General features: G+C 32.8%; 1 protein-coding gene across 6 annotated transcripts in view; it reads left to right on the top strand.

Moving 5' to 3' along the window:
- LOC129962688 (protein pangolin, isoforms A/H/I/S-like) overlaps positions 1–14823 on the top strand; it is a 262212-nt gene that overhangs the window by 231089 nt on the left and 16300 nt on the right. For 2 of the 6 annotated variants that reach the window (XM_056076602.1, XM_056076608.1), the window contains exons 4-6: positions 1577–1712; positions 2617–2728; positions 13925–14128. In XM_056076602.1, coding sequence (XP_055932577.1) covers positions 1577–1712; positions 2617–2728; positions 13925–14128 — 452 coding nt within the window. The remainder of the gene's footprint in view (positions 1–1576; positions 1713–2616; positions 2729–13924; positions 14129–14823) is intronic. The other 4 variants (XM_056076604.1, XM_056076603.1, XM_056076607.1 and 1 more) reach the window with 4 other exon arrangements.

Consider the following 14823-nt stretch of genomic DNA (forward strand, 5'->3'; position numbering starts at 1 on the left):
GGAATGGAAAAGGAGCCAGGGGGGCGGTTGAGATGCTGATGCAGCAGCAACTATCTGTGAGAGGGTGGTCGGGTGGGTGGCAAAATATGTACTAATGTGTCGACTGCAAAATATGAGAAAGAAAAAAGTTCACTCAGAGATTTGAATGAACCTTTTATTGCTTGATAGGGAGAAAGCTGGAATTGTTGGCTCTGTTTAATCAGATTTTGAGTCTTATTTTTTGGTAGCTCCTCGCCAATAACTGTAATTCCTTCATTGAAATAGGAAACTGTACAAATACATTTTAAACTTTGTTCGCTATTTATGGAGAAAGTTAAGTTTGTAGAGAAAATACCAATTCATTAGCTGTCAACTTATGTGTACTCGACGCATTGCACTTATTAACATGGATTAGAGGAAGCAATGTTCTTCTCTCGTGTAATGTCTGAAAGTGGAGGTTGGCAGGTATCTCGATTCCTGTCACTTATTTCCTCTTGGAATATAATCTTACCTATTAATAATAAACTGGTGGTTGAGAATAGGAAGGCATATGTCTCCCGCTATTTTGTGAGGCGGTGCATAACAGTTAAAATAAGAGTATTGTGATTAAATCTAAGATAACGAGGATATTTTCGCGCATATCAATTTATTCTTGCAAAGAGAGTATCGTCGCTAAAAAAATAAATTGCAGCTTAAATAATAAAATAAGGAAAGAACTGGAAATAATGTATTAATGCAACAAGCGAACTCAAAAGATCCTTTTTATAGGATTTATCCTGCTGTTTCCCTGTATAAAGTATGGATGGTACTGAACATTTCTATTATCATCTTAAAGCTATTTGACGATCGGTTCAATCACTAATCTACTGAATGATGAGTCAACATCAATTAAAGGTAGAATTCGTATCGTGACATGCTTTTATCAGTTCCAATGGAATCAATTGATGTTGTTGTCGACTCTTCTGTTTCGATTTCGAATTCATTGTAAATCTTGTAGGAGAGAGAGGGGGGGGGGGTGACCCATAACCTTACCCATTTGCGAAAAGCAACAGGCGCAATACGTGAATTAAGGCCTTCTGTAATATTCCCTTTCTCGAAATTGAGTATGCCCTCTAAATCCAAAAGACTGAGTTGTCTATCGTTGGTTTTAAATGAGTGAAAAACAGAGTTCTATGTGACTTGTTATCTAGAAATATTTATGGCGACGGCGTGCGTTGTGCCGGTCTCGAATGTGACGAGAGTATAAATTTTAAATTTTGGCTATTTATATCCTAAATTGGAATAATGTAATATGGACGATTATATATTAATTCGAGGATTTTATTTGTTTCGAGCAGAAAGGGGAGAAATACAACTTGTAATATCTGCATTTAGATCTGAGTAATAAATGTAAAACGAATTCTTATATTTGTATCGGTAAAATATTGTTTTAAAGTTGAGTGTTTTCTTAGTGTTTAGAGTCTAAGAGAATGTTTGACAAAGGAGATTTTCTTTTTTTTTTAAATGGAAAATATTTAAAAGATTTGATAAAATTTGTGCTGCAGAATATTGCCGTTAATTGAATATCCTTAACAAATTCCTTTTGTTCTTTCTACAGGGCGGCAAAATGCCGATGGTTCCTCCTCCCCATCCAGGTTCCCCGCTGCCCTTCATGGTGTACAACGGAGAACCCTTCGCACAACCTCCTCCCGCACATATGGGCATTCCTCCCGTCGCCATAGATCCAAAGACAGGTAAGGACCTTCCATGAGCCGCTGCCTGAATTAAAGAGAAATATGTCAAATCTCTGACCCTTCAATGTTACACATAGAAATATTCTCGACAAGTGTACTTTCAAAGTGTACTTACAAGTACACTTGTAGGTCTGTAGGAATCCTTCTATGCAATTAAATAATTTTCAATTTAGAGAGATAATTTTACTTCACCGAAATACATCAGTTCATTTTAAATGAAATAGGATCTGAATCTTACTCAGGATTATTTAACTAGGCATAATATCATACCGCGTCACTACTAATGTTGAGTTTTCGCTTAACTTTCATACATCTCGAAGCTTATTAGTGAAGAACTGGCAGTCTAAAACGCATATTCTAATATCTCATGTTTAATGTTATCTCTTTACAGTAGGACGTAAATGCATTTAAACTCGTACATCCAAAACAGAGCAGAATTCAAAATAATATGTATTTAAAATCGATAACAGGTTTAATAGAAAGCTGTGTTTGGAGAATAAGGTTTCTAAAATCATTTTAATTTTCAATACATCGCGCAGCTTGTTATTGAAGAATGGAGAAACACATCCTGAACAATGCCTGAAACACATCTTATAATATCAAAAAATTAATGCTATGCTGCTTTATAACGAGAAGTAAATGCAACTCATCTCGTACATATCAAAATAGAACGGAACTCAGAATAAAAAGTATTCCAAAATCAATAAAAGGTGTTTAGAATAACAAAAACCAGAATTTCATGTCACTTAAGTACAGGATCTTATTTTTCTTTCCGCAGTTTTATTTTTTAGTCGTGCTAATTTCTTTTGCAATTTTGTTTTGTTTTATTTCATTTAAATGCAAATTCTGTTGTCGATTTCACTTTAAAAGAATAATCGTCTCTTTCTTTTCATATCATTTTCAGCAGAGAATGCATGTTTCTTTCCAGGCATTCCAAGGCCTCCCGTGTACCATTTGGGACCTCCCGGTCAGTACCCGCCAGTCTTCAGTCCCGAATTCACTCATCAACTGCAGTGGTGAGTCTTCTGATCACTCCCTCCTCAATGAATGATTGGCTGTGTCTTCTTATAGAACGACACTCAGCATTGTTATTCTTGCAGAGATAAAGTGGGTTTAGATTTTAATGATGAGTTTCATCAGCGAGGCATATTTTAAGAGATAAAGTATTGTCTTTATTTAGATGAGTCTATTGATTCTCCTTGTTAAAGTCTGAATGAAAACATTTTTGATGAAGTGATACTGTCATTTTGCAGAGAAGCAGATAAGGTTATTTTTGTGATCATAATATCATAAAAGAACCTTTTTTGCTTCTCTACTAAATACCTAAAGATTTCTGCAAAATTGTTGCAAAACTTCCCGAAGTTATTGGAAATTCCTTTCAGTACATTTTTTTTTTAATTAATTACATTTCTCTATGAGACATATTCTCTTTTAGTTATGGAGGCGTGGATTTAAATTTTAGTTCGAGGGAGTTTAAAAAGAGCCATTATTTTTCTTCTTAATCCAAAATAACATTTTTCAGATTTCAATACTATTTTTAGTTCAACATTCCTTTTTGAAGCTATTCGGGGACTATTGAATGGCGCATATTGCAGTTTGGAACCTTAGTGAAGTAGTTGCACGCTTTCCAAACTTCTGCAACTTACCAGCTGCTATTCATTGCTGGGAAAAAGATTTCACGTCATTTAGACAAATGTGTCGCTCTTAGATGCTAAATGTAAGAAGAGCAGTAATATTTTTACTTTACTTTCCGTAGTCATTTCATGCCTAGTAGATAAACTTATCATTAATCTAAATGGTATATCTTTGTAAAATTGTTTCTCCGCAAACGTAAAACATGCTATTTATTTTACTGGAGCTCAATGCAATAATTTCACGTAATAATCAAAAGAATACATGCTTTTTAGGTAAATATAGGAAATAAAATGCTAAGGATGTGGCTAGATTTTTCTACCTTTACTGAAATTTCTGGGGATTTTCAATCAAATACAAAAAAAGAGCAAATAAAATAAGAAAAATCTTATATTTTATTAGATCAGAAGTAGAAGTAACTTTGAAGTTTCAAATTTACTCTCTCGTGCATTTTTAAAAATCTTTTTGCTTATAATAAAAACATTTGCAAATTAATATTAATCCTTTAAAACTAAATCTTTATAAAATCTTTTTTTAACACAGCTTCCTTTTTTATATTACCTCCACTTTATTTAGTTTCTGCGAAAAGGCTTGTGGGTGTTTCAGTTTTCTTCCCCCTGCCTTCTTTTTTCGGCGCTTTTATATATGACAAGCATAATATGTCTCAAGACTATTCCTGCAAATCTAGGCACATTCATCTTGTCTATATCACAAATTATTTTTAACTTCATGCATCATGTTGCATTCGTCGAACAGCCATCTAGCTCGAGACTTTTTATGACCAATTTTATCAAACTACAAAGAAACATTTTTCCTCACTTCATAATCTTCCCAACAGTACCAAAGTCGACGCATCCACCAACGATACTCTAACTATAACTGGCTCTGCCAGACGGAACTGCAGCGTTTTCTTCGAAGGTGCAGCGCAGCCTTTTGTCTGGCCTCTTCTCACTTCTCCCCCATTGTCTTCAAATGAGTGTTTTACTTTTAGCCAACTTTATTGTGCTAAAAGCGTTTTGCATGGTGTTTGTAGAGGATGATTTGCTTGCGAGGTGCGCCTTTGTATTGTTATCCACGAGTTGTAATTAGTGTTTGAAGGATTGATTAGTCTATTTGGAAAGCGCTTTTCGCTGTAACTGTACATCAGTGGCTTTTGTTAGCTTCTACGAATTCTTTTTGTTGGACTGACTGACTGTGCGTTACATCATTCACCGAAGATAAATGCGAGGCTAGTTTAACAATGTTTGTTTTAGGACTGCAGGTGTGCGTAGCAGCGATAAGTCCTTCTATGACAAGCTAGAAATCGTGGTTTTACAACTTCATTTCATAGACCCAATAAATTCCTGCCATAATTTTAATTGCTGATCCGCATTTGGAAGCTCTAAGAAATGTCAGGAAGGAATGATTAATGAAAACAGTGGGAAAGCTCTCCTCCCGACTTTCTGGTATATGGCGGGTTATGCGTAAAGCTTCCTCGTATAATAACGATAATGCATACTGAACCTCTTCCTTTTTGTCAATTGCGCTGGTGATTGGGTTCGTATCTTCTGCTTGGGTATACAGATCATATATTGAAATTCTTTCATCCAGTGGATTGCATTTTTAATTAACACTTTCTTTACGTAAAAGGAGACAGATGGACGGATTTTGTTCAAAATTTGAATCTGATGTACAATTCCAAATATTCCAAATTCAACTTGTCTAGAATAAATTATTGTATAGTCAAATTATTATCCCTTTCTATCGCAGGAAATCTAAAAATAAGAGATTCATCCAAATCCGTTTATTGAATTTTTTGACGATTACAGTGTACACAATACATTCTTTGCATGTGAAAAACTAGAAAAGTGCGTTAAATAAATAAAAAATTCTAATGCATTCTATTCAGAAATTTAGAGAAATGCGATATCTCATATCATTTAATGGTCCGTGGATGCTGTGGTTCGTCTAAGGAAAGGATTGATTCTGCTTTAAATATATAACTATATGTTACTGATGCTTTTCATATCTGACGACCTGGAAAGCACGAGTTTAAACGACACATTCAACCACCTAGTAGAAACAGAACGAGAGGTTAAAGTGGCGTATCCCGCCATTTTGGATCATTTCATTTGAACAAGATATTATACTCCCGGTTTTGGTTTACTCTCTCATATGGAATATTTAAACTGCCTGTTAATCCCGATTAAGAATGTAGCCTACGAATATATTGCGGTACTGTCGTATAGTTGGGTTGAACTCGACTCTTTGCAAATTCTGCACTTTAAATTTATGAGGAAAATAATTGGATACAATTACGCAATAAAAGATCATCTCCAAAATGCTTATCTACAACTATAATTGTGTATTCAATATGTTACTAAAATAAATAAATAAAATGTTGCAGTTTTTTAAAATTAGTTATTGCACTCGTTACATTGTTTGTTGTGTAAAGGATGAAAGGAAATCTTAATCTTATGCACAGTTTCCATTAGCGAAAATTAAATCTACAAAAGAACAGCCGATTTCTGATTGCATGAATGTTTTAAGTAATAGAAAGCTCTTTCTTCATTTAGTTAAATTATTTTCCTTGATTCGGTTTTCTTCTTAATTTTCTAAATATAGAAATACATTTTCGTTTTGTAGCTTGGGAATGTTACGTTACAATGAATGTTGTTTGTAAAACTTGCACTGATTTTAACTTACAGAACTTAATCAGGAATAAAACGTTTTAATAGCAATATGTTTCTGACTAATACTGAAAATAAGCAGTTATCAATAATTCGAAATAAGGCGACTTTTTCTTTCCTTTAAGCTATCCTTTTTTGAGCGGATGAAACTTGCATGCCCTCACGTTTTTCCGAAATGTTTCGCCCAATCTCTTTTATACTTTTTGCATATCAGTATTTTCTCTAATCATTTTGCAAAATTTTTTGAAGAAGATTCTAAAATGTAGGCAAATTGCAGAAACACTTACTATTTGAAGGTAGAAAAAAAATTAATAAGACATTCACAGGATTTTTCCTTAACTCTCTTGTTTACAAATATCGCCGAATATCATGAAAGAATTCTCTCAAATCTCGTTTCGAATTGCAGTTGGAGCCGAAGCAGTTTGGATTGCAGTTTAAAAAACCCTGGGTTTGAATTATTAATATGGAGAATGCAAAATGGAATTCATACTTTTGATCAGATTTCTTTTTAATCCGCCGAGTACTAATTTCATATTTTAAAAAAATACTTGATTCCATGACTGAAAACGAAACTTTTTTTATGTTAAAAGAAAAAAACTTTATTGAATTTAATGAATTCTATAAACTAATTTAATGAAATTGGATGAATACCAATCTGGCTTTATTCATCAATTTTCCCTATAATATTTAGCGTTATTTGAAGAAAATGGTATGAAAGCTTTAGCACCCAAACTCTCATTTTGCACTTACCCTGTTTCCAAGCTCAACGATATTCAAATAAAATAAAATCCATTTATAGCCACTATAAATGAATCAGCAGCAATGAAAACAACGACGGTTTGTGCGCTTTAGCCGCCAGTTTCGCAAGCAGATTTATGACATTATTACGTCAGATTGGTATCATTTTAGACTGATTCATTCTCGAACACGTAGTTTCGTCCATTTCGTTGTGACAGTGTCCGTAAATGTAATGTACGCGAACTAACTTATTTGGTATTCAGATTTACAGAAACCTTGGTTTGACAAAGATTTATGGAAATGTGTGTAAAACTGAGTTAATAAATAGTTACTTTTTTTAAAGTTCGTTACAAATATTGGAATTTACGAAGCTACTTTTTGAAATACATCTCTTCAAATGAAACATTATTCCTTTTTATTGTCTAATGTTTGTTATTTTTGAAAAGTTCTCGGATTCCCACCAGCACACAAAATAAATATTTCTTTATGCAACCGTTATAGACATTCAAATGGAATTGATTATAATGCAGATTTTTTAATTCATTAAATTTTTGCATGAAGTTAGCTGTATGCATTTATTGAATTTCCGTTTTCTTATCTTTTTCTTTGATTTCTTCTCGGCTTCTTTTACTTCCTTCTTCAGTTCGCAGGTACGTTTCACCTCCCTCACATTCTACGAACTTATTTGTTGCTCTTTTTTTTTTTTTTTTTTTGCTGCTGCTTTTCCCGCGTCGAGTTCTTTGTTTTCAGTTTTATTGACTTCGCGCTTCTATAATTTCGACTCCAGAATCGCCTGAGATGGCCCCACTTGGCCACCTGATTGCTAGACGTCTTGCGTGTCTAGACGTCATTTTGTCGAGAAGGGGGGGGGGTGGAGAAAAGGGAAAGGTGCTTGAGTAAAGAAGCTGTGCTGTTTTGTAGTGCGATCGTTTGATTTTGCTTCCACGAATCGAGAAAAAAAAATCTCCTAATTTCGGGGAAATTCATTGGAGGTGATCTCTATCATCAAGGTCGCAATAAAAAAAGATTCAGTTTATTTTCTACCGTAGCTTCGGTTGCATTTTTAAAATTTCATTTTTTATTTCTCTCATTTTTCGAAATAATCAACTTTTGCTCTTCCTATCGGGATGTTTGGAATGAGTCTTCTTCAACCAAGTGGGATTCTTTTTTTTTCTTGCAATTTTTGGATAGTCTAACAGAAAACAATTTTTTGGATTAAATTGTAGGCAGGATAATATTTCCCATCTGAACAGCTTCAAAGAAACATTGATTTAAATTTAGCTTTCGTTTCCATTTTTATTTCTCCATAAATATTTGATTGCATGTCTATTCAAAATATTACAATATTATAATGCATTTTACTGACAAATACTTCACATTCCAATAAGCTGTTGCAGTATTTTCTTGGTAAATTTCAGATTTCACAAAACTTTTGGTTACATATAAATAATATATAAATATGCGGTCGGTCATATCAAATTTATGAGATGCGATGGACAAATCGTTATTGATCTAGTCATATGATTTTTTGCTCCTGCAAAAAATGTCCTAGATATGTCTCATTTCTTACTTATAAGTTCTTATTTAAAAATAAAGACAAATAAAATTTATTTTAAAATAATGCTGTTTTCTGAAGAACTATCGATTTCAAAATTTATTAGGAAAAATATGCATTTAATAATAATTTAGTTATTACCAGTTCGGCACTGTAATTAATTTCCTTTCAGATGTCTCCATTATGTAATCTAATTATTATGACAAGCAAATGAGTATCAGGCCATAGGAATGCTTTGTCTCTTCCTCTTCATAGTTACCGTTATGAAGTGAACTATATCACCTTGGTAGAATCTTTTAAGACTGTCTGTACTTTGTTGACTTTTACTTCTATTGCTATGTTTGATGGCCTGGTGGCAAGGTGTCTTTGTGACTGGAGACTTTCAGATTCGAAAGTTAATTTCGTCAAAAGACACGCTTGCTCTTCATTTTCATTCTGACTCGCTTCAAATCAGGATATTAATCTACTAAACGAAATAAAAAAATAAAAAAAATCATTGTTTTGTCATTGCTTGATAACAATAACAATTCTCTCTTAATGTAATCTTAGCGTTTGTATGAATTGCTACTATTTCTTGTTGACTAGTTAGGATTTTTAATAAAAATTAAGAGACAGCATCAGCATAATGAAAGTACAGCGACCGCATGTTCCAGATTATGAGCAGCTGGAGCAATCTTTGTCCATGTTTAAAAAAAAAAAAAATCCCCTCCAATATCTGGATCATCCATGATCACGGATGTAAAAATCGAATCCATCAAATAATTTCATCAAGATCCTCCTGTTGACATGATGAGGAAGCAGGTTGCGAGCTCCTGTGTCATCCTCATCACCTGACCGTGGTTCGAACGCATGGCATAGCTTTCATTTTACTTTTTAAACGGAGAGTAAACATAACTGAAATAAAAGCAAAACACAAATCAATTAAAATCAGAAGCTACTCTAAACTAGTTTGATCAATCAACCTTGATTGAAACTCAGAAAATCTGACCGTTTTTATCTCCTGAGATAAATATTTAAATTACAAAAATAATAAAATCAATCAGAATATAAGTAATTTATAAACATTAATTTCTGTTTGAAAGAATGATATTTCAATGCTTCACAAAATAAAAATTGCGGAAAAAAAAAGAAAAAAAAAAGAACAGTGGCAATGAAAAAGAAATATAAGTATATTTTCCATTTAAAAAATGTAATCATAATAATATAATATTATAAAAATACTTTTTATTTAAAATTACTTTAAATAAAAAGATGAATTTTTCTCTTTCACGGAAATGCAAGGAACTATATTTTTTAAAAAAATGAATGCACTGAATGGTAATAAAGTATATTAACTTGCAGATAAAAAAAATATGGAATTGGTTGTTATTAGACTTTACAATTTATTGTTCGATTATTTGTCTCAATAGGTTTTTTGAAACGAATTCAAAAAGTCAATATTATGAGTTAATGGAATTTTAAAATGAGTTCCTCATTATTTCCGATTTTCATATTCCCATGCTCATTGGTTTTTCAACATGAATTCTGTTTATTGTATTCGAAATTGTGCCTTCATCTTAATGCGTTTACTTATGAGTTTTAGAAAATGAAATATATATGTTGGCAATATAATATCCACTGCTGGATTTCGTACTTCTAAGTGCCAGCCCTCTGCGAAATTAGTTCAGAGACGATTGGTAGTAATATGACTAGAGGAAATTTTCTGTCAAAGTTTTCAAATCGAAACTTATTTTTAATCATTTTTAGCTAGAATTTCATTTAATATAAGTACAAAATATTCGTATAAGTTTGAAAATCTTAAATTTAAATCCGCAGGAATCAAATTGTACATTAAGAAACTTACATTAAGAAAACCAAGAAAAGTAGGTTCATTAGTCGTAATGATTAAACTTAACAACGAAAAGCTCTGCTTGAATCTTTCTTTTATTTGAAGCAAAGATTTGATAATAATTATTGTTCTCTTTAATATATTATTAAGTTTATCATACAGCACAAGGGTGTTCCAAGGTGTTTGTGTGTTTGGGGGGGGGGTATTGCTTTTTAAATAGAATTCATAATATAGCAGTAAATGAAATAAGGTCCTTGAGCATTCATTCGATCATTAAAGACACAAAGTATAATTGTATTCTACTGAAACATTAACAGAAATTGGAAAAAATTTTATAGCTTAATTTATTTTGAATTAACCTAAAGAAACCCGAATTATTAAATTCTCATTAAGAACTTTTTCATTTCCCAATCACTGTATCATTTTCCCAACTTATAAATATATTTCTATGGCTTAAAACTTTTTTAGAAACCTGAAAGACAGGTTTGACTGTTACTTATCTAAAACTTGTTGATCGCTGTTCTGAAATCTGGTACTTTAAAGCCATGAGAAATTTTATCTTCAGTTATAATAAACAAAAAAAAAAGCTTTAAACTAAAAATTATAATTATAATTAAAAAAAAAAACTTAGTTAAAATTTTTTTTAAAAACCGAAAGGAATGCTGAATGGGAAAACAGGGACTTTAGACTCGTATTAACTGAAATATAAAGAAATAATATCTCCGTATGATTTATGTTTATTTTTTACCATCATTAATTCACGTGCATCCTAAACACATTGTTTAGAATGTGTAACTAAACTCTTTCGTGATTTTTTTTTTTTTTGAAACTTGATCTTGATAGGAATACATTCTTCTGTGGATCCCCCTGACACTTTTTCTGTTGTCCTTTGAAGCACTTGATCTCAATCTCGTTGTTTAGTCTCGGGACGGCACGCAACCAGTTTCGGTTCACATCCAGCTGCCGAACGACTCGATGAGCGCGCTCATATGGAGGGGGGACAGAATTTCTTATCATCCAAAAAAGCGGCAGTGATTAAAAAATTAAGAGCCGGAAACAATAGCTATTAAGTTTCGTGGATGTTATCATGGTTATTTATTAGGTTCGGACTTCCGTATATAGTAAATGAGATAAAAATAAACAATTGTGGTTGTATAATGACCTTTTTCATTCTGTCATTTCAGTGTCTGCTTCATCTAATGTATAGTATAGTCTTCATTTATTTTTTCCTCCTTATTATCATAAGTATAAAGAGAAAAAAAACCTCGGGAATTTTAAACTTTTATAACTTGAATAGACTATTCTAGGGCTTCTTAAATGAAGTATTTTCATCTTAAGTGGGATCTCGTATTTCGGTACTAAAGGGTTTCACCGATTTTTTTTTCTTTAAATTTTTTTAATCATCGGTAAAAAAAAAAGAAAAAAAAAGTCACTTAATGGAAAAGTCAATCAAGAAAGTCACATTCAAGAAATTCTTTGAACGGCAGTTCAGTGTTAAACTTCCTTTTATTGATCACAGATGAATGCTATCGTTTTCAATCAATTTACATTTTTGGAATCCCTGTAAGATTTCGAAGAAACATGAAGCCTTCATTCCTCAACCCCTACAACGGACATACCTAGTGAAGGGGTTGCATGTTAAATGAACTTAAAATTCTAAGGCGTGAAAATTTTTATTAAAAAAAAACACTTTTATCTTTTTATGCATTGCATGATCTTTCTAATGTGCGTATATATCGATATAAAAACGGAAGGTGGTTATCATTAAAATGTGAGCATTTAAAAAAGTCTAGAAGATAAATTATCCGGAGAAGGTTGAAGAAACTTGTTATTTGTAATATTTATTTTTATTTGTATTACTTTGTAAATTTAAAATCGTTTTTCTTTGTTAAAAGAAACGAATTAAATTATTAGAATATGCGCTCAACATTTGAGCCTTCAAATCCAATCCAATGTTGCAGACATGAGACGATGTGATCAACGGTTGCTGCCTGGTGCTCTTCTTTCCTTTTATTACAGGCCTAACGATGCTGCTTCTTAAATCAAAAACGTAATTATATTTGTCTTTATCGACGAGGTCTTTTAAATATCCTATAACCAGAAGTCGCAAGGATTCAAATCAGGTGAACGGAATGACCGAACATTTCAGAAAAATCTGTTCATTGTATTTTTCTGACAAAATATTTGGCAAAGCATTTTTTTAGCAGACTGTGCAGTATGAAGTGAGGTTTCCTTTTGCAATAAACATTGGTGAATCGAGGCATTTTCTTTCTTGAAAAGCAGCGATCACATTATTTTCTAGAATTTTACTGTAGCTTTTGCGTGTGTTATGGCACAACGAAGATTTTGTGTAAGATTTCCGAAAAAAAGAAAGAAAGAAAAACAATAATAAATTCAACAGTCATACCATACCAGACTGTGATAAATGCTGTATGCAAAAGTTTTCCCATAAACAGCGTGCGGGTTGTATCGATCCTATATCCTACAGTTCTGTGTTGTTTTGTTCTAATAAAATGAAATATGCTTCATCAGTCTACAATTTTTTTTTTTTTTTTTTTTTTTGAATTCTTGATTCATCGTCATCAGTTTTAGAAAGAATAAAATTGGTAAAATCAGTTTTTTGTTTGTTTTCTGTTATGTATCTCCAGGTTGCCAAATGCTACAAAATTTTAATTTTATACGGATAACGTCATAAGATGTTTTGTACATAGTTGTCCTTGGTATTGATAAAGTTCTTACTACACTTCGAGTATTTATAAACCGCTGATCCACTGACGCTGAATCAATTGCTTCCCTAATTTCTTCCACGACTTCCTGATTCACAGAGCTTCGTTCTCTAGCTCCAGGAAACACCCCATGTTCTCCGGTCACTTCAACTTTACTACTCATTTTCAAACTGTTCATAGACATTTTTTGTTGTTGTTTTTCTCAAATCTTTAAGATAATGATATCACAGCAATGATAAAACTGCTATTCTTTGAGCAAAAACAATTTTCTGACAGAACGCGTTTTGTTTTCAACAAAGTCATGGCTGTATCTTATAGATTACTTCTTATTACTTTTATAAGCAAAATGTTTTAAAAATTAAATTGATAGTCATTTTGGTAAAACTTCAACAACACCAATCGAAAAAATTGAACTACATTTTTTTTTATTCAAAATAATTTTCCATCTAGAATCTTTGAAACTTAATTCTAACCATTTTGTATATGCTCCCTAATAAAAATGTATCCTTTTGGATAGGACTTTATCCAACCGACTCAGGAGCCAATTCTGGCAGCTTCTCAGAGATAACATTTGATTATTTCTTTTTCACATTAAAAGATGTGAATTAAAGATCTGACTTCGTCGGTCTGTCAAAATAGAGTATTTCCCTAACTTACCCCCATTTTACATTGTTTCATCGTGAATTGGTAAGACCATTGTTTCTAACCCTAATTGCAGTCTTATTAGATTGAATAGCTTTAGGCACAGTCGTTTGACATGATTTAATATAAAGTACATATTCTCGGTTTTATAGAATAAAAAAATTATCTTTTCAAAATGCATTTTTAGTGATTCTCAAGAACAGTATTCCTATGGCTCGCTTTTCTCAAAAAGGTTATTAATATTTTTATGTTAAATATAGTGGCGGTCAAATAGCACTTATAAAATTTACTTATGCTGAAGTATCATTCTTAAATTAGGTTATAAATATTCATTTTGTACCATGCTTAGAATCTGCCTTCAGTGTTGTTTTCTTTCATTTCAATGCGCAATTTTTTAAATATTTTGCGTGCATGTCTTGCAGGCACACGCCGGCTCTGTATCCTCCCACTTCGGCTGGTTTCCGAAGTGCTTACTCGACTGCCTTGCCCGTCACCTCCTCCAGTCTGCCGAGATTCAGTCCACCGACTCTACTGTCTCCATATCCGGGCATTTCGCATCCGGCACTCATTACGACGGGACCAAAACAAGAGTTGTCCTTGCACCACTCCAATCACAGGTATCAACAGTACGTGCACCATTTTATCTCTCTTTTGTATTAACCCCTAGACCTTCAGTGACACCTTCTGTGGATTTTATCAACAATTACTCAATTTAATCTTAATGAGTCATAGAAATAAACAGTAGACTCCTGAGTATCTGGTTCGCAATTATCCGGCTTCCATACTATTCGGTCTTGCTTTCTTTTTGTCGTAATTAAATGAGGAAGGCAGGCGTTGCACTGACAACATTACTAAGGTATTGGAATCGGGCTACTGTTACGATCCTCTTACGCGTCGTGTGCAAAATACTGGTTGTGACAGGAAAAGAGTAACGTTCTGCTCATTGTTCATTATTCTGTCAGTGTAACGGACCTCAGTTGTTACCGCTGTTCCTGATTATAATTGCACAGTACGTACCTGATTCTATGATTCACCGGGTCGCGATCACATTCTTACGTGGCTTGAGATAAATGGAGGTTTTAGTACTCAATAAGAAGTGAGGAAATACATATTATAACAGTGAATTTTGTGTCTAAAAACTTTGTCTTTTGGTATTGGGCAAAGAAATGAATTCATAGAACTCTGGCCTACCTGAATTCTTTGTTATCCTTTTTACTTTTCCGCCACATTAGGCCGAATACTCGGGAGTGTGCTGTATTACAGCTTACATGGCAATGTAATCAAAATTTAGAAGAATTGAGGAGTCGTTGTGATAAAGTTT

Source organism: Argiope bruennichi, chromosome 3 (assembly GCF_947563725.1).
Source record: "Argiope bruennichi chromosome 3, qqArgBrue1.1, whole genome shotgun sequence".
Classification (NCBI taxonomy): domain Eukaryota; kingdom Metazoa; phylum Arthropoda; class Arachnida; order Araneae; family Araneidae; genus Argiope; species Argiope bruennichi.